This window comes from Macaca nemestrina, chromosome 12 (genome assembly GCF_043159975.1).
Source record: "Macaca nemestrina isolate mMacNem1 chromosome 12, mMacNem.hap1, whole genome shotgun sequence".
NCBI classification, from domain to species: domain Eukaryota; kingdom Metazoa; phylum Chordata; class Mammalia; order Primates; family Cercopithecidae; genus Macaca; species Macaca nemestrina.
In genome coordinates, this window is record NC_092136.1 from 72,447,529 (window position 1) to 72,473,185 (window position 25,657).

The 25,657-nt window shown below is 55.8% G+C and overlaps 1 protein-coding gene across 1 annotated transcript in view; it reads left to right on the forward strand.

The window, feature by feature from the left end:
- Nucleotides 1–453: 453 nt before the first annotated feature.
- Nucleotides 454–25,657, forward strand: part of LOC105468717 (Rho guanine nucleotide exchange factor 17) — a 61,154-nt gene continuing 35,950 nt past the window's right edge. The window contains exon 1 of the mRNA XM_011719017.3: nt 454–4,057. Within this exon, the coding sequence (XP_011717319.2) occupies nt 851–4,057 (3,207 nt within the window). The 5' untranslated portion in view covers nt 454–850. The remainder of the gene's footprint in view (nt 4,058–25,657) is intronic.

Consider the following 25,657-nt stretch of genomic DNA (forward strand, 5'->3'; position numbering starts at 1 on the left):
AAGTCCTACCCCTTTCCCGGCCTGGGGAGTGTGCGTCTGCGTGCACCTGAATGTCAGTGTGTACGAGTGTTTGTGAGTCCGAGGTTGCCATGTTGGAGCCCCTAGGCAGGACGTGTTTCCGCGCGGAAGCTGCTGGCCCGCGGTGGGCGCGACGCCCTGGCTGCGAGTCTGCGGAGCTGAGCACGCTCAGCGGTTGCGTGTGTCTCAGCGAGTCCCTAGGGGCAGCTCGGCCCGCTGGGCTCCCGAGGGACGTCTCTGGAGGGCCAGAGGGTCGCCTCAGTATGCAAGTCCTCCAACAGGCTTTTTCTTCTTCGGCTCCTCCCAGATTCCCTCCCACCACCCGGTTCCCAGGCTCGTTCACGCCCGGAGCCCACCCCCTCTTTTGGGCGCGAGGCCCCGCCCCCCGCCCCCTTTCCTCTGCCACAAAGTTTATTTGCAACAAAAGGGTGCCAGGAGCGAGCAGCCAAGTGGGAGGGAGTGGGAGCCGGAGCGGGAGAGCGAGGGGAGGCAGACAGGCCGTTGGGCAGGCGGGCGCAGGGTCGAGGAACTAAGCGCTGGGATCCCGCCCAGGTGGAGCCGCAGTGCCCCTGGTAGCTCCAGCCGCGGCGGGGGCTGGGCCTGGGGGTCGGCGGTGAGGCGAGAGGGGCCACCGGGGATGGAGACGTTGCGGCCGGTGGCCACAGAAACTTGAGCTGCGGCTGATAAACCTCTGCTCTGGTCTCTGCGCCCTCCTCCCACACCCCCACGCGCTGCTTTCGGAGCGGGCCGCTGCGCTCCTAAGGAGAGGGGGCGCAGGGGGGGTTGGCCACGGCTCTCGGAGGCCAGCCCCCCCGGAGTGAGTTCTGCCACCATGGCGGACGGGGCACCCCGGCCGCCGCTTTACCGCAGCGTCTCGTTCAAGCTGCTGGAGCGCTGGAGCGGCGGCCCCGGGCCGAGGGAGGAGGACACGGACACCCCCGGCTTGCGGCGCCGGGCCTCGTGCCGGCCGACCACGGCTGCCCCGGGCCAGCCCTCTCGGCGCGTGTCCAAGCTGGCGTCTGGGCCCCCAGCCGCCCCCGCGCAGCCGCGCCCGCTCCGCAGCCTCTCGCCGTCGGTGCGCCAACTCTCCCGGCGCTTCGACGCGCCGCGTCTGGACTACGGCTCCGCTGGGGCCCGGGACGGGGGCGTCTTCCCTGCGGCCGCGGAAGAAGCGGCCGAGGGCCCAGCGCGAGGGGCCTGGCCCAGCGTCACCGAGATGCGCAAGCTCTTCGGCGGTCCTGGCTCCAGGAGGCCCAGCGCCGACTCTGAATCTCCGGGAACGCCCAGCCCCGACGGTGCCGCGTGGGAGCCTCCGGCTCGGGAGTCGCGGCAGCCACCGACGCCACCCCCTCGGACATGCTTCCCCCTGGTGGGTCTGCGTTCGGCGCGGCCCCTGACCGGGCCGGGGATCGAAGGGAGGCTGCGCCGGCAGCAGCAGCAGCAGCAGCAGCAACAGGAGCGGGCGCTGTGTCCAGCGGATGGTTTACATTCTTGGCATATCTTCTCCCAACCGCAGGCCGGGGCCCGGGCCTCCTGCTCCTCCTCCTCCTCCATCGCCTCCTCCTATCGTGTCAGCCGCAGCCGCGCTGCCAGCTCCAGCGAGGAGGAAGAGGAGGGCCCGCCGCAGCCGCCTGGAGCCCAGAGTCCGGCCTACCACGGCGGCCACTCCTCGGGCAGTGACGACGACCGAGACGGTGAGGGCGGCCACCGCTGGGGAGGGAGGCCCAGGCTCAGGCCTGGAAGCTCCCTATTGGATCAGGACTGCAGGCCTGACAGTGATGGGTTAAATCTAAGCAGCATGGACTCAGCAGGGGGAGCCAGGAGCCCTGAGCCCCCAGCATCTCCAAGAGCCCCTGGAGAAGAAGGACTCCGGGAGTGGGGTAGTGGCTCTCCGCCCTGCGTCCCAGGTCCCCAGGAGGGACTTCGGCCTATGTCTGACTCTGTGGGAGGAGCTCTCCGTGTGGCCAAGGTGAGCTTTCCCTCGTACCTGGCCAGCCCCGCAGGCTCCTGCGGTAGCAGCCGTTATTCCAGCACGGAGACTCTCAAGGACGACGACCTATGGTCTAGTAGGGGTTCTGGGGGCTGGGGCGTGTACCGTTCCCCTAGCTTTGGAGCTGGGGAAGGGCTCCTGCGGTCCCAGGCTCGAACCCGTGCCAAAGGACCTGGGGGCACCTCTAGGGCATTGAGGGATGGAGGATTTGAGCCGGAAAAGAGTCGGCAGCGGAAGTCCCTGTCAAATCCAGATATCGCCTCAGAAACCCTGACGCTTCTCAGTTTCCTGCGCTCAGACCTTTCAGAACTGAGGGTCCGAAAACCTGGTGGGAGCCCCGGGGACCGTGTAAGCAGCCCCCTAGATGGCAGAGACTCACCATCCGCAGGTGGCTCCATGGGGCAACTTGAACCCGTGTCCATCCCAGCCCCAGCATCACCTGGCACGCGCCCCACACTCAAGGACTTGACAGCCACTCTGCGGAGAGCAAAGTCATTCACCTGCTCTGAGAAGCCCATGGCCCGCCGCCTGCCCCGCACCAGTGCTCTGAAGCCCAGCTCCTCCGAGCTACTGCTGGCAGGCCCTAGTGCCGAGGAGGATCCGCTGCCCCTCATCGTCCAGGACCAGTATGTGCAGGAGGCCCGCCAGGTTTTTGAGAAGATCCAGCGCATGGGTGCCCAGCAAGATGATGGAAGCGATGCCCCCCCTGAAAGCCCTGACTGGGCACGGGACGTGACCCGAGGGCAGCGGTCGCAGGAGGAGCTCTCAGGCCCTGAGTCCAGTCTGACAGATGAAGGCATTGGAGCAGACCCTGAGCCTCCTGTTGCAGTATTTTGTGGCCTGGGTACTACAGGGATGTGGCGACCCCTTTCCTCATCCTCAGCCCAGACGAACCACCGTAGTCCTGGGACTGAGGACAGTCTGGGTGGGTGGGCCCTGGTGTCCCCTGAGATCCCTTCCACACCAGGTGCCCTCCGCCGACGTCGCAAAGTCCCACCTTCAGGTTCTGGTGGGAGTGAATTGAGCAATGGGGAGGCAGGTGAGGCCTACAGGTCCCTGAGTGACCCAATTCCTCAGTGCCACCGGGCTGCCACCTCTGAAGAGCCCACTGGGTTCTCCGTGGACAGCAACCTCCTGGGCTCACTGAGCCCCAAGACAGGGCTCCCTGCCACCTCAGCCATGGATGAGGGCTTGACCAGTGGTCACAGTGACTGGTCTGTGGGCAGTGAAGAGAGCAAGGGATATCAGGAGGTTATTCAGAGCATAGTTCAGGGGCCTGGCACCCTGGGGCGTGTAGTGGACGACAGGGTTGCTGGCAAAGCCCCCAAGAAGAAATCCCTGAGTGACCCCAGCCGCCGTGGGGAACTGGCTGGACCTGGATTCCAGGGCCCTGGAGGGGAGCCCATCCGAGAAGTTGAGCCCGTGCTGCCTCCATCCAGCAGCGAGCCCATCCTTGTGGAGCAGCGGGCAGAGCCAGAAGAGCCTGGTGCCGCCAGGAGCCGGGCACAGTCTGAAAGGGCCCTACCTGAGGCTCTGCCTCCCCCTGCCACTGCCCAGCAAAACTTTCACCTTGACCCCAAGCTGGCTGACATTCTATCCCCGAGGCTAATCCGCCGAGGCTCCAAGAAGCGCCCAGCTCGGAGTAGTCACCAGGAGCTTGGGAGAGACGAGGGCAGTCAGGACCAGATTGGCGGCCTGTCTCGGGCCCGGCCCTCCTCCAAACACGTTCGCCATGCCAGTGTGCCCGCCACCTTTATGCCTATTCTGGTGCCTGAGCCACCAACTTCTGTCGGTCCCCCTGTGGCTGTGCCAGAGCCCATAGGCTTCCCTGCCCGAGCCCATCCCACGTTGCAGGCACCATCGCTCGAGGACGTCACCAAACAGTACATGCTGAACCTGCACTCCGGCGAGGTCCCTGCCCCAGTGCCAGTGGACATGCCCTGCTTGCCTCTGGCTGCACTGCCTTCTGCTGAGACCAAGCCCCCTGAGGCAGCTCGGCCTCCACATGAGCCTGCCCCTGCCAGCAAGTGCTGCAGCAAGCCACAGGTGGTGAGTCCTTTGTAGGGGCCTTCAGGATGGGGCCAACAGAGGGCGGTGGGCATCGACTTCAGTTGGAGCCTTTTGCATTGTATTCACTGGTCAGGTGCCCAGGTGCCAAGGGTGCTTTTCTGGTCCTGGACGTGCCCATGCAGTTTTAACAGTGTTAAGGACACAGGGCTCCTGTCTACTCGGGCCCTGTAGAAGCTTCAGTTTTCTGCTGGTGCTAATGGCAGAGGTGCTCATCTGCTCCAGGTGCTCTGGGTGGTAATTACAAAGGATTCTTATCTTGTCCTTTGGATGTTTCGCAGGGACTGGTTTTGGAAATCCCGGTGTGGTTCTTTGTTGGAGGGATGAGTGTGATGGCACCCAGAGCAGGCTCAGTCTTTTCTCTGAGGCTTGCTGTTGTGTTGGCCAGACCCTTGATAGGATGTTTGGCTCAGGGGCCACAGTTGACATCGGTTTGCCCTTCCTCATGTGGCTTTCCTATGACAGGTCAGAATATAGATGTGTTCCTGGGCCTGGGAGAATTGGGAAGGTACAAGACTTGACTTTATGGAGGAGCAGAGGGGTCTCAGGGTTCTCACTGCAGTTCTGTTCTTGCTGTGTGACATTGGCCTTTCTCTGTGACTTAATCTCCCCAATCAGGAGAGGTGGGTGGACAAAGTAGTGCCTATGTTTCTATCCAGCTGGTACTGTGCAGATTTGGGGGAGCCTGCGGGTTTGAGTTGGGGACTCTTGGGGCCTGAGTTCTGCTAGAGCCTCCTCAGATGAAAAAAGCTTCTAGATGGGGGCTTCTAGGGGAAGTTAGAGGCAGGGAGGGGATTGCAGAGGCTGAGCAGCCAGGGCCCTTTAGAGAGGTCAGGAGTGGTTCTGGGCCCCATCTTCAGGGCTGCCTCTATGGGTCCGGGGCGTCGGTTCTTGTTTCCCCATCCTGTCTGCTTGCATCTTTTCCCCACTCTACCCCCTTCCTGGTGACTCTGAGATGCACCCCCTTTCTGCCAGACCCCCAGCCCGGGGGCTCACTCTCCCTGAGACCCCTCCTTCTACCTTCTGGCTTCAACTATCCCTGGAGTTTAGGCTGTGGATTCAGATGGGATCCAGATGGCATATGCCCTGGCATCTGGGTTGGGACCTAGATTCCAGGCTCTGGATTCTGGGTTGAGCTCAAGGATGGCCAGCAGTTATTTCAACTATGGCCTGCACTCCCACTGCGCTCCCTGACTGTGTGAGAAGCCTGGAAACTATAAACCCTGGACTAATTCGGTCACTCCGGTTCCCAGCGCTCTCACGGCCCCTCTGAACTCCCTTTCTCTTTGTTTCTCTCTCCAGTTCTCCCTGGTCCTGCCTCTGGGGTTTCTCATGGAGGCTGCAGAGAGAGCAGGCAGGAAGTGAGGAGCGGGGAGTTTTGAACCTGTCCTTCCTTCTGAGTCCCAGCGAGGGCAGCTCTGGTGCCCCTGAACTCCAGTACCAGTTCTGAAGGTCGGAGAGGAGAGGAAGAGAGCAGGGCCAGTTCTTGTCAGGGGTCTTCTCCCCAGCCTCCTTTCCCATATATCTTTTCTGGGATCCTTGAAGGTTCAAATGGGGGAGACGACAGGGGTAAACCAAGGGACTCAGGGAGACTGAAGGTGGCTGGGGGTTGCTCCTAAGAGGAGGCTTTGAGACCCAGAGAGGAGGTGGGAGTTTACAGAACTTCTCCTACCCCACCTCCCTTCACATTCTCCTCTACCCCCCGCACCCCCGCACCCCCGCACCCCTTTCTGGAGCTCTGAGGCAGGACAGATCTGCCATAACCTGGGCTTCTTCCTGCCATGAACAAAGGTCTCTGATCTCCAAGCCTTTGCCCACTCCAGGCCTCTCACTTTTCCAGGCCCAGCTTGATGTCCCCTTACGGGGAGGGAACTGGTGAGTCTGTCGTTAGAAAAGCAGGGTATGAGCCTTGCTCTTCTAATCCCTGTGTGGCCTAGGATCCATCATATCCCTGCTCTGTGCCTCACTTTCCCCTTCCGTAAAATGGGGGTGATGGCCTCTGCCTGGCAGGCTCTCTTGTGTGGTGAGTGGGTGGTGTGATCTTTCCCTCTCTGGTAGCAGGAAAGAAGAAAAATGGAGGCTGCACTGCCCAGCTGCTTCTCAGCCACAGGCTTGGCTTCTGAACACAGGGCTGGGTCCTCGTGGGCCTCAGTATAACCTGGTAGACTGCAGTAGGCTCCAAAAAGATCCATCATCTTCCAATTTCCCACCCCCTCATAAGCCTGGAAGTTCTTTCATTTGCTAGCTTGAACCCCTCCTGCTGTCCCCTTCCTTCTGGCTCCGGGAAGATGGGGAGCAGCTGTCCACCCCCTCCTGGTGGCCTCTGTTGAGGAGACAATGTTCCCTTGTTTCAAGCCGGAGGCTCCAGTCATGCTCCCTGGGCCGTGGGTGGCGATGACATGGTATGGACTCCAGAATAAGAAGAGATGAGAGGAGCTGTCATTCTTTGCTTCTGGCAGTCCCTGGGGACTAAGGGCCCCCTCCCCACCCCCCAGGCTGTGGGAAGTCCCTCACCCTCAGGTCCATATTCACGTTCTGTGTGGTGTTACCTCCATTGCCGGGAGGTGGGAGGCCTGGGACCAGGCCTGGCTCAGCCTTTTGACTCACTCAGACCTGGACAGAGTCATCTTTGGACCTCAGTTTTCCCATCTGTACAGTGGGAGGTTAGACTGCCTGGTCTGTGAGGCTCAGAAGGAGGGACTTAGCCTGCAGGGGGTGTCAACTGAAAGGGGAGGAGCCAGGGGTGTGGCTGGAGAGGAGAGAAAGGCAGCTGTCTGCAATAGGCGTATGAACCCAGGAGAACAGGGAGTAACGGATTGCTCATGGGTCATTTATTCCAGGAATGCCTGTCTATGTGCTGGGAGGTGAGGAGGCAGAGCTGTCTGGCCTCCCTGCCCCGCCCCTCCCACACTCTTGTTACCTCCACTGAGGCCCACCGTAGCCTGGTTGGTCAACACCTCTTCCTGTGAGGGAGGCTTCCCCCACCCCAGCCTCAAAGTGCAGTCTTGCAGTCCCACCTTCTGCCCTCAGGTCCCTGATACCCGTTTGACACATGCCACAACTGTAGCCCACAGCAGTGAATGTCTTGTCTCTCAGCAGCAGAGGCAGATGAACTCACAAAATTTTAACATACTGGAATAGTAGTAACAATAGCCAACATTTATCACGTGCTTACTATATGCCAGACACTGTCTGTTTCATTCTTCAACTCTGAAAGCTGTGGATATCTTACAGTGCAGACTTAGAGTCGAAGACTGTTGGATTCACCCTGGATCCTAGCATATCAGTGTCTTAGAGGTGAAGGGACCCAAGGAGATTGGCCTGCCATCTGAGTAGTGGAGACAAGTCAGCAGACAGTTGGGAGTGTCACCTCCACATCCCCAACAGCCTGAACACTTTCATAGTGGTTATTTAATTCACCAGAGCCCGTTGGGATGGGAAGAACTTTGAGACCCAGAAGGGGAGAATGCTAGGTCTAAGGTCACACAGCAAGGGTGGGCAGAGCCAGGCCCATGCACCAGAACCTTGGCCTTGTTCCTCTCCACTCAGACCCCCTCCCTACCCAGCCAGCTCCCTGCCTTGCTGATGAAGGTCTGGTAACTGCTCTTCCAGTCACCCTTCTCTCTCCCCTTTTGGCGGGGAACCCGCGGGGGTGGGAGTTCTCTCCTTCCCCTCCTTGGCTCTTTGTCTGATTTTTTCCATGGAAACTGGTTCTGGGGGGGAAGGGAGGAGGTGATCAGGACACTCGGAATTCTGAGTGGTACCAAATATCTATAATTAAATGTCTTGTCACCCAGCAGGAGGGGGTGAGATGGGGGAGAACAGGCAGAAGGGCAGCCCCTTTCCCCTGTTTATTCCTCACATCTCCTCCTAACCCCTTCCTAAGGGCCCTGGGCTCTTGAGGGGAACGCTGCCCAGGAATGAGTCCTCCCCAGCGAGGAAGGGTTGGGGGATGGACTAGAGTTGAGTCTGACATTTTCCAGCCCCACATTTCCGGGACCAGCTGGGTTTGGGAGGCGGAGAGGCTGCTGCTAATCCTGTCCCCAGCCCCCTCTCCCCGTGTAGGGACTTGCCCCTCCTGCTTCCCTCCCTCCCTCCCATCTATGATCTTTCAGGCTACACATTGCTGCCCTGCAGTAGGGTGGAGGCACCCCCAGGCTTCCTGGGAGCTGAGACACACAGAGAGTGTAGGATCTAGAAGCCAACACGAAGGGGCTTAGGATATTGAGGGACTAGCCTGGAAACTGGCCGAGGGACTTCCTAGAAGAGGCTCTGCTTGAGCTTGACCTTGAATACTGAGAGAGAGGGAGGGGCTTTATGAAGAGGGCACAGCATGAGCAGAGGCTAGGAGATGGAAAGGAATATGGCAGGTTGTGTGCAGTAAGAGTTTGTTTCAGAGACTTAGGTGGCCCTTGATAAGGTAATACATTCATCCATTGAACAAATACTGTCTGAGCAATGAGACATGTCAGGCCTTCTAGGCCTGGGAATACAGCAACAAACAAAACAAAGGCCTGCCCTTGTGGAGCTTCCAGACGAGGGAGGAGGCCTGGCTGTAAATGGAGACATTCTGTGTCAGGGAGTGGTAGGGGCTGGGAGAAAAATAAAGCAGGATAAGGGAGTAGAGAATGACAGGGTGGGGGTACTTTAGATCAAGAGATCAGGAATGCCTGTCTGAGGAGGTGACATTTTAGCAGAAGCCTGGAGGAAGTGAGGGAGCAGGTCAGGTGGCTGAGGCAAACAGCATTCTGGGCAGAGAGGAACAGCAGGTGCAAAGGCACTGAGGTGTTTGAGAAACAGTCAAGAGGACTGTATGATGGAGCAGAGAAGTAGAAGATCAGAGGTGGGTTAGGGTGAGGAAGATCGTGTAGGCCAATAGGAGGACTTGAGCACGTACTCAAAGTGAGACGGGGCAGGCGCTGTTGGAAGGTTCTGAGTGGAATAGTGGCCTGGTCTGACTTATGCGTTCACGGGTCTGCTCTGGCTGCTCTGTGGGGGTAGATTGCAAGGGCCAGGTGGAGGCTGTGAGGCCAGTCAGAAGGCTACTGGAATAATCTGGACAAGAAATGACAGTGGCTGGGGCCCAGGCAGAGATGGTGGGGTGGTGGGTTTCTGTTGCAGCCCCAGGGGCTCCTCAAAGGCCTGGACCCTGATGTTCAAGGTGAACACAGAGCTACAACTTCTCACATGGCTGGGCAGTATGTGTGAGGGGTCACTTAGGGTGGGGAGGTGGAGTTCGACAAAGTCCCCAGGGTGGACTGGGCTTTGGGCTACACTGGCCACCCCCTGCAGACCCACATTGGCTTGGCTGAAAGGCTAGGAGAGTGGAGCCGCCACAGGGTCCCAGTGAGGCAGGTGACAGGGCCATATCCCACTGGTATCTCCTCTGCAGCCACCATGATACCCATTTAGCTCCAGCATGCATGTCTCCTGGGACAGGGAGCTCATGCCTCCCCCAGACCCCCAAGATAGCCCCATCCCTCCCGTCTGATCCTCCAGCTAGGTGGGCATTGCCATGGCTCCAATAGTCCAATAAAGAAGCAGGCCCGGAGTGGGCAGGGTCTGCCCAAGGCCCCAAAGCTTGAGTATGGGATTTGGCTCCAGGTGTCCTGACTCCTAGACCATACATTGGTCCCACAGAGTTCCCACTAAGCAGAGTTGGCAGGGATGGTGGTGGCAGGGTGGGGGAAGGGGGAGCCAGTGTTTCCCAGAAAGGCTTGAAGCCTTGGTGTACTTACTGGGAAATGTGCCCAGGCAGCCTGGCGCCTTGCTGGCAGGCCCTGAAATGGGGGCCCTGGGTCCCCTGGGAAGCAGGAGCCTATTGGAACTGATGTCTCCCCATGGGAGTTGATTCCCCCCACAATGTCCTCCCTCTAATTCTCACCTCCCAGGGTCTCTGGGGCATTCTGGGGGTTGTGAGAGACAGACACAGAGGAAAACTATCAGGCTGCTGGGCTATGTGCAGTAAGTGAACCTCAGCCCATGAGATGCAGGGGTTTGGGGCCCCAACCAGAGTGGCTGAGCCCCCTGGAGGGACTTCCAGGACCCCAACTTCCAGTAGCTCTAGGGTTCACTAGGGACAGGACTGCACTAGGAGTCAGGAGACCTGCGGTCCAGCTTTGCCCTACGACCTTCCTACTGTGAGGCCTTCAATAAGTTCCATCCCCTCTCAGAGCCACAGAGCCGTCCTTGCTCTCGGGCACTAGGATAAACCTCCTCCCAGGGCTGTTGGGAAAGGACCCAGTCCTGAGCAGGATCTCGGTTGCAGAATGAAGTGCTGGCAGGCAGGGTCCCACCACCCCACTAGGCTGCTGAGAAGGCAGGTTCAGAGTGGTGCCGGGACTCAGGCCCGGGTCTACCCTGCACCTGCTTTTCCCACCATCGGCTCCTGCTCTAGGATTCCCCCCACCCCCAGATAGGGTCTTTCTCCACACTTGTGGCAGACTTTGGTGCTCACTCTGGGGACTGTCCAGAAGTGTGGTGTTGCAGTTGACGGGACAGTAAACCTTTATCTGAGCCGGCGTGGTGGCTCACCCCTGTCATCCTAGTACTTTGGGAGGCTGAGTGAGAGGATTGCTTGAGCCCCGGAGTTCAAGACCAGCCTGAGCAACACAGGGAGACCTTGTCTCTATTAAAAATAAAAAACAGGTGTGGTGGCACAGACCTGTGGTCCCAGCTACTCGAGAGGCTGAGGTGGGAGGATGGCTTGAGCCCAGGAGGTTGAGGCTGCAGTGAGCTGTGATTGCCAAACTGCACTCTAGCCTGAGCGACAGAGTGAGACCTGGTCTCAAAACAAAAATCAAAAACCAGACAAACAAAACTTCCTCTGGTTTCTTTCCAGTGGAGCTTGGAGAAGTTGCCAGGCAGGAAGAGGTTGAGAGGGGAGTGCAGAGTGCACCTGAGGTGGGAAGACCTGTGCTGATTGCAGAGGTCTGGGTGGTATATTAGTGTCCTGTTGCTGCCGTAGCAAACTACACACATCTAGTGGTTGAAAACAACACAGATCTCCTGCTCTCCAGTCTGGAGGTCAGAAGTCTGAATGAAGGGTTTCACTAGGCTAAGATCCAGGTGCTGACAGGCCTGCCCACCTCTGGCGGCCCTGGAGAGATCAACGCCTTTGCCTTTACCAGCCTCTCCTGGCTGCCAGCACTCCTTGGCCTGTGGCTCCTTCCCCCATCTTCCCTAGCATCTTCAAATCTCTTGCTCACCCCATACCTCCTTCCTCCCTCTTTTTTTCTTTTTCTTTTTATTTGAGACAGAGTCTTGCTCTGTCGCCAGGCTGGAGTGCAGTGGCGCGATCTCAGCTCACTGCAACTTCCGCCTCCCTGGTTCAGGCAATTCTCCAGCCTCAGCCTCCTGAGTAGCTGGGACTACAGGCACGCGTCACCATGCCCAGCTAATTTTTGTATTTTTAGTAGAGATGGGGTTTCACCATGTTGGCCAGGATGGTCTCTATGTCTTGACCTCATGATCCGCCCACCTCAGCCTCCCGAAGTGCTGGAATTACAGGTGTGAGCCACTGCTCCCGGCCTCCTTCCTCCTCTTTAAGAACCCTTGTGATTCATTAGGCCCACCTGATAATTTGATAATCTTCCCATCTCAGAATCCTTAATTACACCTGCAAAGTCCCTGCTGCCATGTAAGGTAACGTATTCACAGGTTCTGAGGATTAGCATAAGGATGTAATGCCAGGGCCATTATTCTGCCTACTGCAGATAGGCAAAGGACCAGGTTGTTGGTTCCTGAGAATCAGAGTCCCCAGCTGGTACTGGTCCTGGGGCAGAACCTTCTAACTCAGGCCCACTGCATTTAACTTGCCATTTCTTTCCATGTTCATTTGTCATTCATTCATTTAGCAGTCAATCATTGAGCCCCATGTTGGGCAGTGAGAAAACTTGGACACCATCCCTCCTTGCCAGGAGCTTTCACCAAGGGTCCTAGCCTCCTGAGGTGGGTGAGGTCCAGAAGCAGGCAGAGCCCAGGCCTGGTGGGGCAGGGGCAGAAGTGCCAGTGTGTTCTGGGGCCAGGCCTGGCTTCCAGAGGTGGCAGGCCGTAGTTTTGATGACTGGAAGTGGGATGAGGCCACTCTCAAGAAGGGCAGTTGATAGGAGAATTTAAATCCAGGGCAAGGAGGGAAGGTCGGCGCCGAGGGAGGGGTTGAGGGTCACGTCTCTGCCAGGCTGCCACAGCTGAGGGCAGAACTGAGAGCCTAGCGGCAGAAGGAAAGAAACGCCCTCATCCCATGTGCTGGGAGCTCCACGTGGGAATTGGTGGCATTGGTGCTGTCTGACCAGAGGACCTGTCAGGTCCCTTCATCCCTGAGAAGCCTAGGGAGGCTTCAGGGAGGTGGCATGTGGAGGGTGAAGGGTGCTGTCCAGAATGCCATCTCCACGCACGCTGGCTTTCAGACCCAGGCAAGCACTTACCTACTCCCCTGAGGCTGTAGTCAATGGCGGCAGTATCCCCTCACTCCACAGAGGATTATTGTTAAGATTATTTTGTTTTTCGGCCAGGCGCGGTGGCTTATGCACGTAATCCCAGCACTTTGGGAGACGGGCGTATCACAAGGTCAGGAGTTCAAGACTCAGCATGGCCAATATGGTAAAACCCCATCTCTACTAAAAATAAAAAAAATTAAAAAATTTTTTAAAACTAGCAGGGCGTGGTGACGTGCACCTGTAGTCCTACCTGCTCAGGAGGCTGAGGCAGGAGAATTGCTTGAACCCGGGAAGTGGAAGTTGCAGTGAGCCAAGATTGTACCACTGTACTCCACACTCCAGCCTGGGTGACAGAGTGAGATTCCGTCTCAAATTAAAAAAAAAAAAAAAAAAAAAAAAGATAATTTTTTTTTTTTTCAGACAGGGTCTCACTCTGTCACCCAGGCTAGGGTGCAATGGGTCAATCATGGCTCACTGCAGCCTTGACTTCCTGGACTCAAGCAATCCCTCCCACCTCAACTTCCCAATGAGCTGGGACCACAGGCGGGCGCCATCATGCCTGGCTAATTTTTTTACTTTTAGTAGAGGCAAAGTCTCACTACGTTGCCCAGGCTGGTCTTGAACTCCTGAGCTCAAATAATCTTCCCGTCTTTGCCTCCCAAAGTGCTGGGATGACGGACGTGAGCCACCGCACCCACCCTGCTGCTGAGATTAAGTGAAAGCATGCCAAGAGGGCTTGGCACACAGTAAATGCTCAAGAAATGTTACCTCCTCCCCTCATGACTGAGATGCTAAGGTTTTATGATTCTAAGATTCTTGGCTGCTGGGCACCTCTTTCCAGCCCTGAAGCAGAAGACAAAGCTCTAGACAGGAGGGCAGGTTGGGGCCTGGCTACACCCACATAGTCAGTGGCTCCGAGCCTGGTTCTCTGGAGGTGGGGAGGAGGGAGAAACCAGGACCGGAGGCTGAGCCACATGCCCACTGTCCTTGCTCCTCTCTCCAGCTCCCCCTCTACTTTTGTTGCCACCAACCCCACCCTGGGACATGTCCAGGATAGCTCAGCCCACACGCGGAGGAGAGCAGAGGCAAAGCCCTCTCTGCGTCAAAGCTGCCCCTCACTGGAAGCGGCCCGTGAGGCTCAGAGAGTCTGAGTGTGTGTGCCTGGTGGGCTTTGGGTTCAGACTGATAAGGGTTAAAATCACAACTGACTCTGACCCCTTGCTGGGTGATATTAACAAGTCATCTGATCCCAACTCTGAGCCTTAGTTTCCTGCGCTGTAGAATGAGGGCACTAAGGAGTTATTATGAGGGCCAAAAAGAGAATGCTTCTGGAGTGCTCAGCCCAGGGCACTGGCTCCAGACAGCTCTCAGAAATGTGGCCACTTAGTGTATGCTTTTGAGATTGTCACTCTCAGAGTCTAGAATCCTGTGGTTTCAAGATGAAGGATTCTGGGTTCTTTTCCAAGAGTGCAGACCTCTTGATTTTATTTGTGATTTTGAAATTGTGACTTCTTGGTTCTGACATCCTGTGGTCCTGAGGCTCTGGGGTCTGGAGAGATGCAGCAGGTCGGGGGCCAGTGGGAGGGCAGTGGGGGCAGTGTGATGGAGGGGCCAGGCGGAGGGAGCAAACACAAGGTTGGTGTCTGTTTCCTGTTTATTGGTTCCCAGGGGGTGAGCAGGCCCTGCTCCCTCGCAGCGCTGTGGAGCAGGAAGGGGGGAGGCAGGGTTCCTGGCTGCCAGCCAGCCCCACAGCCAGGCCTCCAGGGACTGCTGGGACCCCACTCCCCAACCCCTTGGACAAACATTCAGTCTTTTCCCAGGACAGGGCACTGGAGGTTAAGGAGCAGATGTGGAAGGGAAGGGGTGGATGGATGGGGAGGGACACCTTCCCCCAATATAGGTCCCGATAGCTCCATCTTTCTTAGCTGCCTGCATCACTGAGGTCTCACTCAGGGGTTTCTTGGTGTCCCCCGTCTTCCCCTGTCTCCTTGGGATAGGGCCTGGTGATGAGATGTCCAACTTCTTGGCAGGCCAAAAGGGCAGGAGGAGGAAGAAAAGGGCCAGGGCCTTTAATGCCGAAACTGTCTACCTGGAAAGACCCTTAGAAACCAGCCATGTTTTCTAGCCTTCCTCATCCCTGCATCATTCAGATGGGGAAACTGAGGCCCAGCAAGGGGCCTTGCCCAAGGCCACACAGTAGTGGACCAGGGCCAGAAATCCTCCCCATGCATCTCAGCATTGCTCCAACCTCACACTGTGTAAGGGGCCACTGAGAGTTCTTGAGAACTGCAGTGATGTGGTTCACATGGCATTTTAAGGAACTTGTCTGAGCCAGGGCAGGAAAGGGAAGCCCCTGTATGTGTCTGAGGCCAAGAGGGGCAGGGAGGTCTCAGTTTGACCAGAGAACCTGGGGAGAGGTGGGCAGGAGCCAGGTTGAAAGCCTCAAGTGCCGAGTTAAATGGCCTGGGCAAAGGACCTCTCCTCTGCCAGCTCCCCTCTCCCTTCCTGGGAGAGGAAGGGCTGGGAGCACTGCCAGCTTTGCACATCATAGCATCCTCTGGTTGTGAGGTGATGATCAGACTTGAGGGTCTGGGAACATGAGTAGCCTGAGCTTAGGTAGCAGAGGATGTGGAGCTGGCGAGGGGAGAACTGACTGGGAAGACAATTTGGAGGTAGAATCTGGAAATTCGAATTTAGGTTCAGGGGTTCTATCAGAAACGGGGTTGGGGGAGCAGGACTCACCTCTCATCTGGGCAGAAATTTCCTCTGTATTCTGAATGAGTGAGGTGGCTGTGAGCCCTGCCTCTGTGCCCAGTAAGCTTCCTGTCTGACCTCAAACCCTCTGCTCCAGTGGAAGTGCCCTGCCTCTAAGGGGGTCCCTGCAGAGCTGCAGAGCTCCAGGCCGCCCCTGCAGTCCAGCCCTCCTGGGAGAGGCCTGATGGAGGGAGCATGGAAGGGAGCGAAAGAGCAGGCTTGGGCTGCCTTGCTGGCTCTAACCTAAGACAAGTCCCTCTGCCTTGGTTTCGCCATCTGTGAAGTGGGAGTCCTCCAGAGTCCCAGCAGAGCTCTAGAATATGCAGGCTTTCCGGAGCTGGGGGAGGGGGACTGGTAGGTCCACAGGCAGGCATCCTTGCCAGCAGCCCTCGTGGTGGGTCCTGTAGTCAGAGACAAAGAACCTTGTAATATTTGTACTGTAGATCCTGAGACCAGTGCTATTCTGTGGCCCCACAACCCTGGAGCCTTCCTGAAGAAGAGGAGGGCCGTGCTGTAGGGAGAGGAGTGCCTCACACTGGGGGACTGAGCAGAAAGCCTGCTTCCCTATCAGATGCCTGAGCGCCCTCCAGGCTCCTGCTGCTCCTGGGCCCCTCCTTCCCTCTGGCCTGGACCCGCCGCTTCCAGGCTGCTCCCCAAGGCCAGCGGGGGCGTTGCCTGGGGCGGGTGAGGAATTTCCGAGGGAATGGCTAAATTCAGCCCCAGCTAAAAATAGTCCTGGGTCTGGCCCCAAGGCTGGTGGAGGAGTAGGAGAAGGGCGGGCCCGGCCTGCCCCATCTCATCACCTGGACACAGGGCCTGGGCAGTGGAGGGTCTCTGCTGGCCCCCTGGGCATCTGCATCTTTGTTCCAGCCGCTCACACCAGGCCTTCCTCTCACGGAGGCTCCCTGCTTTTTTCTCTCCTTCTGTCCTCTGTCCTTTGCCCTGCTCTCCTCCCTGGGTCTTGCTCCTCTGCCTGTCTCTCATCTCTTCTGACCGCCTGTGTCACCCTGCCTCCCTTGAGAGAGCCAGACAGAGACCCTGGCCAGGGACTGGCCTTAGGAAAAGGGCCGTGTAGGGCAGAGTCCCCCTCAGCTTCCCAGCCCAGATGTCAGGAACCACCTCTGTCCCAGGATACACAGTGATTGCAGCTCCTCTCTGCTTCAGGGTAACAGACCTCTAAGGCTCTAGGGTGTGGAGATGTGGGTGGGAGCCCCCAGTTTGCCCTGTGACCCAATGCTTGGTTCTGGTCAGGTGGATCCACACATGCCAAGCCCTCCTGTTCCTGGCACGAGGTAGAGCCTCAGTACACATTTGTTAAATAAATAATGTGGGGGAGGCAGGAGGAGGACAGCTAAGCCCTGCCCTAGGGGAGCGCCCAGACTCCTCTCAGCTCCCTTTACCACCCATGCCTATGCCTAGCCCTGCATTGCTGCTGCCCTGGGGACCAGGCAAGTGGAAGCTGGCAGATGGGCAAAGGGTGCTATCCCTAGTTGGCACTGATTGGGGGTGGAGTGGGAAGCAGACACAGGCCCAGAGAAGGTGAGGGTGCTTAGCTCAGATCACAGAGCCCAGAAAGAGAGAGGTGGTATTCAAACCAGGATAGTCTCACTGGGTTGGAGTTCAGACCCAGATGGTCTGGCTCCAGAACCCTTGCTTAGGCCCCTGGCTTTTAGGACTGCCTGGGTGGGGGGGTAGTGCCATCACCAAGGTGGGCACAGGAAGAAAGGGTGGATTTTTCTTTGGACATAGTGATCCTATTGGATTCACAGTCCATGGTCTGAGTCCCAGGAACCAGCACATAGTAGTTGCTCAGTAAATATTAATTGAATGGCTCAGTTGCACTTGAGGGGCCCTTGGGGAGTGGGAGGAGGTGACAGGCACAGAGGGAATGAGTGTTTCCTCCCTTTATGGGCCCAGGGACCCTTCTCTTGTTGCTGGAAAGCAGCTGAGGTGGGTGCTGGGCTTTCTGCTGGCAGAGAGAACTTGGCCCAGGAGTTGGGGAAGGTGCAGGAATGGGCCACGGGGAGGGGAAGGGGAGACAGCAGGCCAGGCAGTGTGGTACAGTCCCATTCGCTGTATCTGGAAAGCAGATCTCTTGGGCCATGGCCGACGTGACTCAAATGGAGACAAAAAAACCTTCCATATTTGGAGAAAGAGCCCAGAGAGGCCCAGACCCGCAGCCAGCCCAAACCTCCCCCACCCCCAGCCTCCTGCCCTGTCTCCCTCTGGGCCCCTAGCCCTGAGTCCTGTCCCATGAGTTGAACTCTTAGGCCTCAGTCATCAGGTCGCTTCCTGTGTGGCCAGGCCTGGGCTGTGGGTGCTGGGGAAGAAATTTCGTTCCAGGGCTGCGCCCTGTGCTTGGGCTGGAGATGTAGAGAGGAGCCCTGGTGGAGCCTGCGGGCTGGAGGGGGGCACACTGAAACAACAGTTCCCATGCTGTGGGGTCAGCTGACAGCAAACCCCTGCCCATCTCAACACAGGCAAAGCCTGAGGAGCACAGCATATAGGCATTGTACAAACACACACACACACACACACACACACACACACACATATTCTCTCTCTCTCTCTCTTTTCAATCCCCAGCAGATTTCCATACCCACAAAGACATCTGTGCAGATATCAGCAGTGAGGACTGAGCCTGAGACCTTCCCTGGAGCAAGCTTTGATGACAGCAAAGTTGGATTAGATTGGGGCAGCTGGATGTCAACAAGTAACATAAACAGGCATTATCTCTCTGGAGAGATGTGAACAGAGCAGTTTGCTCCTGTACTACCCTCTGAGTGTCCAGCAAGGGGCGGGGCTGGGCAGTGGATGCCAGAGCCTGGTTAGTGGGGAGAGGGCCCAGGCCACTTCCTGCCTGGGAGCAGACCTTGCTCCCATGGGGACATCCCAGCCACTTGACTGAGAACTGGGGTGTTCACTGTCACTGGTGGACTGACTGAGCGCTGACTGCACAGCTGCTCCTAACTTTTCTGACTAGTTGTGGATAATTCACTCTGAAATAAGCTCTGAGTGGTGAGTTGGGGGAACCCAGGGGAACCTTTAAAATTCAATTGCACTGTGGCCCGCTGGTGCCTGTATGTGCCGGGTTAGCATGGGGGCTGCAGGGTGAAGGAGAAGGGGTTCCTGACCCAAGAAGCCCCATCTGAGAACTGGGGGTCAAAGGAGGCCAAGAAGGGTGAGGGCAGGGAAGGCTAACTTAGGGCAGTGGCTGGAATCTTGAAGGACTAGCTGGACCTTGATAGGCAGAAATGAGTCAAGGTCCTCCAGGCAGAGAGAACTGCAAAGGCAGAGGCCTGTGATGGAGAAACCCTGGTGTGTCTGGGGTACCATGAAAGCTCCCTGGTTCTGGAGAGGTCAGGTGGGCCCCGGGGGTTCCTAAAGGCCAGGCCTGAAAGCCTAGACTTGATCCCAGAGTGGTAATATCGAAGCTTTTAAAAATAGTGGAACTTGGTTGGGTGCCATGGCTCACGGCTGTAATCCCAGCACTTTGGGAGGCCGAGGTTGGGAGGCCGAGGCGGGTGGATCACCTGAGGTCAGGAATTCAAGACCAGCCTGGTCAACATGGTGAAACCACATCTCTACTAAAAGTACAAAAATTAGCTGGGCATGGTGGCACATGCCTGTAATCCCAGCTACTCGGGAGGCTGAGGCAGGAAAATTCCTTGAACCCGGGAGGTAGAGGTTGCAGTGAGCCGAGCTCGCACCATTGCACTCCAGGCTGGGCAACCAAGAATGAAACTCCGTCTCAAAAATTAATAAATAAATAAATGAATAAAAATAAAAATAGTGGAACGTTTTCTTCTAGAGGAATCTTGACACAGAAGCATAAAGCAGGCCAATCTCATCGATTTAAGTGAAAGTAGGGTCATGTCTGCCCCCTGGACCACATCTCACCCCATGTACTTCCATGGAGCTCTCAGGACTCAGTCAGGAAATCTCTGTTGTGTGCAGAGGGAAGCCCTCCCTGATGAGAGGTGTTAGAGTGAGACAAGCCTCTCCCTTCAGTGTCTCTGCAGGCTTAGAAGGGCAACCAGCCAGGCTCCCTGGGCAGGGGGAAACTCTGTTGGGGGCCAGGTCTCCAGACGCAGCCAGGATGATGGAGCACACCGCCCATCCTTGGTGCTCCTATGAGCAGACGGCACCCCCTACCTGGGGCCTGGAGCTGGCTGGGCCCCACTTGATCAGGAGGACAACCTGTTGGCGTGGTGGGAAGATCCTGCCTGCCCCCTGCTGCCACCTGGAAGGACACAGGCTCTTTGAGGGAGGTGGGAGCTGGCAACCAGCTACGCTCCCAGAATGTGCACCCTGTCTCAGCCCAGCTCAGTCACACTGACAGTGGACAGGCAGGAGCACATTCTCCCGAGGTCCAGGAATCCTCCTGACTCCTGTAGAGTGAGTGAGTTAAGTTAGAATCAGGAAGGAATTCCCCAGAGTTTGGAGTGTGTAAAAGGAAGAGTATGAACAAGTGTTGGCAGGAGAAAGACTGAGCTCTGAGCCTGGCAGGTCTGAGGCCCTTCAGGACCTAGGCCTTGCACCGCTTAGTGACCAGCCTTCCTGGCCCACCATACAGCCTAGGCTCCCACTTCTTTGGCCACCAAAAATGTCTGATGAGTAAGAAGTTGCCAAACATAGAATAGGAAGCTACACATGGCAGAGAGACCAGCATGTGCAAAGGCCCAGGATGTAAGAATGCGATGGGTTGGAGGAACTACTATGGCCAGAACATGATGCAACCAGAGTGTGGTAAAGGTGGGGAAGTTTGATGCTGGTGAGTCAGCAAGGGCCAGGTCATTGAGAGTCTTGGGGGACAAGTACTTGATCTCATATCCAGCTGGGTTAGTGTAATGGTTAGAACAGACTGAAGCCAGATGACTTTGCTTCAAATCCTACTGTTCCTCTTAGCTTTGTGGGTAGTCCTGGGTAATTATTCACTGTAAAAGCTAAGTACTCACATGTTAGTACTTAGCCCCTCTGTGGCTCAGTTTATGTACCTGTAAAATGGGGATGATGATTATGGTACCTATTATAGGGTTATGGTGAGAATTTGATGTGATAATGTCTGTGGTGGCTGGACTGGACCACAGACCACTGGGGATCAGTGGGAAGCTGTAAAACAAGTTGGAAGGGAGGGAGGGAAGTTGACCTAGCTGGCTGAGGAAGAGCCCCGGGGATGGAGAGAAGAGGATGGAGTCACTGAGAGTAGCCCAGATAATCCTCTTTGGTAGGGGGATGATCTGAGCTCCCTGAGGGAGGCTTGGAGTTTCCCCACGGGCAGCTGTCCAAAGGAAAGGAGTGGGGCTGTGCAGGAGGGATGGGACTCTGCAGGCTGGAGGCTCTGGGGGAGTTTTGCTAGCAGAAATCCCCACCCTGCTTTAAAGTTGCCCATCACCGACTCTGGAGCAGCTGGTCTGTGTTCCTGGCTGTACAGATGGAGGCCCAGAGAGGGGCAGGATTGCCAGAGTCACCCAGTGACTTCTGACCCCAGGACCTTCCTCCAGGCTGGGGACTCACTTTGAAGCTCAAAGCCCAGCCCTGAGGTCGCTCAACCTAAGGCAGGGGTTGGGGGTTTGGCTTGAAGGAGGAATTGGACAGTTCTACCCCTCTCTGAATGTGATTTGGGCAGGGAGGGCTTCCTGGAGGAACACCACATGTGAGACTGGAACTGTCTCAGAGGAGACCAATGTGGAAACAGAAGAGGGAAGGCAAAGACAAAGGCTCCAAACTTGGGGCTCCAAGGCAGTGCCCCCTGTTCTCCAGTGTAATCTTCGTTCAAGGAGGACCAACCACCTTGGAACCTGGTTCTCTATATGTAGGCTGGGAACACAGGCTGTGCTCCAGCTATGAGGAAGCAGACACAGACTCAGACAGGAATATCAGGCCTGTGTCACCAGGGCAGGGTCTGGGCTGGGGCAGAGATACCCCGAGGCCAGGGGAGCCCAGAAGGTCTAGGAGAGAGACTCGTGGAGGGAGCCCAGAGAGGCAAGATGGAGAAGAAAGAAGAGAGGTGCAAAGGCTGTTCAGAGATGAGACATGAGGCTGGAGTGGGCAGCAGGGGCCTGATTGCAAGGTGGATTTTTTTTAAATTTATATATTTAATATTTTGAATAGATGATATATTCACATGATTAGGAAAAATCCAAAAGGATAGAAAGTCTCCTTCTCACCTAGCTGCCTATTTCCTACCCTGCCTGACCCCAGGCCACCCAGCTAGTAGTGTCTGTGAATCCTTTTATCTGCAAACACCAGCAAATTCATCGTCTGTTCCCTTCCTCCGCACAGATGGTAGCACACTGCTCTGCCCCTTGCTCGTTATACTTAATATCATTTTTTTTTGTTTTGGTTTTTGTATTTTGGGTTTTTTTTTTTTTTTTTTTTTTTTTTGAGACAGAGTCTAATTCTGTCACCCAGACTGGAGTGCAGTGGTGCGATCTCAGCTCACTGCAACCTCTGCCTCCCAGGTTCAAGCAATTCTTGTGCCTCAGCCTCCCGAGTAGCTGGGATTACAGGTGTGTGCCACCTTGCCCAGCTAATTTTTGTATTTTCAGTAGAGATGGGAGTTCACCATGTTGGCCTAGCTGGCTTTGAATTCCTGACCTCAGGTGATCCGCCTGCCTCAGCCTCCCAAAGTGCTGGGATTACAGGCATGAGCCACCATGCCTGGCCTCATATTCTTTTTTGTACTGCATGGTGTCCCATTTTGCGGAATACCAAACTGTATGCAACCACATATTAACCGATATTTAGGTTTTTTCAGTCTTTTGCTGTTACAAACAGTGCTGCAGTGAACAAGCTTGTTTGTAGGTCATTTCTTAGGAGTGCTAGGATAGAGGGTAAATGTGATTCTCATTTTGCTCCTGTCCATGGGGGTCTGCCATCAGCAGTAGGTAAGAGGCCCATTTCCCCACAGTCTCACCAACTCAGACCTTTGGATATTTTCCCAATCTGATAGGTCTGATAGTGTATTTTAATTTGTATTTATCTTATAATGAGTAAGGTTGAGCATCTTTTTCTATCTCGAAGAGACATATGGATTCCTGTTTCTGTGAGTGGTTCATATCCTTTGTCTATTTTTCTGTTAGGTTGTTGGCCTTTTGTTTTTATCAGTTTCTAGGAACCTTTTAAATATTCGGGAAGTTAGTTCTTTGTCTGGCATATGAGTTGCAAATATTTTTTCCTGATTTATCACTTGACTTTTGACTTTGTTTATATTTTTACCATGCAGAAGGTTTTGTTATGTGTTCTACTTTATCAAGCTTTTATTTTATTGCTTCTGGATTTGGAGTCATAGTTAGAAAGGCCTTTCCCACTCCAAGGTTATAAAGCAATTATCTCATATTTTTTCTCTGGTATTTTCAGTTTTCTTGTTTTGTTTTACATTTAAATCCTTGATCGGTTTGGAATTTATCCTGGTGTGTAATGTGAGTTATGGCTGCAACTCTGTTTTTTTACGGATGGTTGGTTTTAAGGTGAGGAATTACTTGGTCAGAATTGGAGTATCTTTCTAGGGTGGGTGTGAAGGTCAGCTGAGGGGATCGAGGCTGTGACTGTGGAGGGGCAGTGGCAGAGGGATGAACAGAAGAGCCTGGAGTGGCCCCAGAGATCTTGCTGGGCTCTGGAAGGTGGCACAACATTCCCAAAGTCCTTGTCTGTACTGTGTGACTTTGGGCAAGCCCCATCCCCTCTCTGAGCCTAGAGTATCATAGCTGGAGGAGGCCCTGGACATTGCCCTGGCTGTCCTGGAGGTGGAGGCAGAGAGTAAGACCGTGGAGCTAGCGCCCACTCAGGCTTGGCCCAAGTGGATGGAGGGCTGGCAGCAGAATTCACTGTGTTCCTGGAGAGGGCAGGCAGGAAGGCGGAGAGGGGCAGACACCCGTTTAAAAATACCCGCTGCAGGCCGGGCGCGGTGGCTCAAGCCTGTAATCCCAGCACTTTGGGAGGCCGAGACGGGTGGATCACGAGGTCAGGAGATCGAGACTATCCTGGCTAACACGGTGAAACCCCGTCTCTACTAAAAAATACAAAAAACTAGCCGGGCGAGGTGGCGGGCGCCTGTAGTCCCAGCTACTTGGGAGGCTGAGGCAGGAGAATGGCGTGAACCCGGGAGGCGGAGCTTGCAGTGAGCTGAGATCTGGCCACTGCACTCCAGCCTGGGCAACAGAGCGAGACTCCGTCTCAAAAAAAAAAAAAAATACCCACTGCAGCCTGGCGCAGCAGGCGGGGTGGGGGCAGGCCCTCTGCCAGCCCTCTGGATCCAGAAAGACCAGGGGTTTCTGAGGGTGGGCACATTATCTGCTGTCTCAGCACTGTGGGCCCAGCTATTACCATTCTTGGGGATCCTCTTCTCCCTACCATGAGGCAGGCACCCTTGTCCTCTCCTTTAGCAAAATAGGGAAGCCAGAGTGGACAGACCACATACCCCAGAACCTAGTCCTGCCACTACCCTGGACTTCCTGTGTGACCCTTGGATTGAGTCCCTGTGCCCTGGGGTCCCTGTCCATCAAAGGGAGCATCTGGCCTTGTCCTGGCTGGGTCCCATACCCCTAGCCCTTATCCATGTCTCGATTTGGATTAGAGGTAGAAAGAGAGATCTTAAGTCCCATGCCTCTCTCTCCCTCTTTTACAGATGGAGAAACTGAGGCCATGGAGGGGACCCTGGACCCCTGCCCTGCGTTGCTCTTCTTAGCTTTCCTGGGCCCCTGGACCCTCCTCCTTGCCCCTAGCATAGCCTGTACTAGCTCCCCACCCCCACTCCTGGGCCCCAGCCGTCAAATTCCAGGGCTGCCATTGCCATGGCAACAGCCAGCTCACAGGGCCCCTCCTCTGGGGTTCTCCACCAGGCCTGTTGTCCAGGGAGGAGGCAGAGAGGGTCTCCTGCCCCTGGGGGCCTGGAGGGTTGTTGGGGGGCGGTGGGGAGGAGGTCAGACTCAGCTGGCTTCTCATTTGTTTTCCAAAGGAGAAAATGGAAAAGGCACAAAGTGCTGCCAACAAATGCTACTCTGTTGTCCCAGAGAGAGAGAGGGATAGAGGTGGTCACCTGGGCTGGGGACAAGAGAGCCACCCGGAAAACCTCTCCCAACCCTCACCTGGAGAATCACCCTACAGAAGCATCAGAGCCCAAAGGATTTTTGAATGGGAGATGGAGGAAAATTCTTCCTGAGGTCACTGCTGTCCAATTCTAAGGCCACCCAGAGACTGAGGGGTCCAGTCCAGCTTGGCTTTCTCTCAAGCAGACATGCCCATAGTGGAAGGAGCTACCATGGCACCATGGGAGATATGCCAGCAAGGGCTGCCAGGGAGATAAGCCCTGCAGATATGCCAGCAAGGGCTGCCAGGGAGGCCTGCTGTGGGAGGAGGTGCTTCAGCCAACTGCTGACCCCTGAGGGGACCTGCCCTCCAAGATTCTGGTTATTCAAAACAGCCAATATTTGTTGAACTCATGCTTTGTTCCGGGCACTGTGAGAAGTAAACCCTCTATGTTCTCTACTTTATAGATGGGGAAACTGAGGCACCGATGTGGTCTTCCTGGAGGTCGGGAAGCCATCAGTGGAGAGTGGTCTTTGGCTCTAGCCCTCTACCCACCTTTGTCCAGGGCCCCTACCCACTGTTAATGTTAATGTTCTGCTATATTTTCTCCGTGTGTGTGTGTGCGTGCGTGTGTGTGTGTGTGTGTATTTTAAATAACATTGAGCTGGTGCAGAATGTGTGCTTCTTGCTTCTTTCATTTGATGTTACACCCGAACACTTCTCCATAGCATTTCAAAGATTTCAGTAAGTGCATGAATCTCTGGGCCTTCCTGTGGTTGGACTTTGAGGTTGCCACCAGTTTTCCCTGCTGTGGAAAAGGTCGAGTGGGCGTCCTCCTCATGCTGGGAGCCTGGGCCGCTCCCGGAGTCACTCTATTAGGCTAGAAGGTGCTCCTCTCTCCTGGTTCCTAGATAACCCCACACCTCTTCTTTCTGGGGTCCCTGGGGGCGGGAATCCCATCCGCTTGAGAGACCTTGAGCAAGGTACTTAACTTATGAGCAAGGTACTTAACTATGCCTCATCATCATCTTCTGTATAACAGGGTAATAATGGGGCCTACCCAGGAGGCTTATTGTGAGGTTAAAATAATACCTGCAGAGCACTTAGTAAGCAGCACAGAAGAATCCCTCAGGAGATCTTCTCCTCCTGGTTTATGCTTTTGCTCTCTTCCTGTCCTCAGGCCCAGCCAGGTTGTGTAACTTGCTCACAGTCCCACAGCAGATCAGTGCCAGCACTGAGATTTGAGCCCCGGCCCCACCAACCTTTGTCTTGAGAACCCGAGCACGCATGGCTTCTCACTGAGCCTTGCTCTACCCACAGAAGAGCTCATGAAATTAGGCCCTGGAAGTGTTTTGTAAAC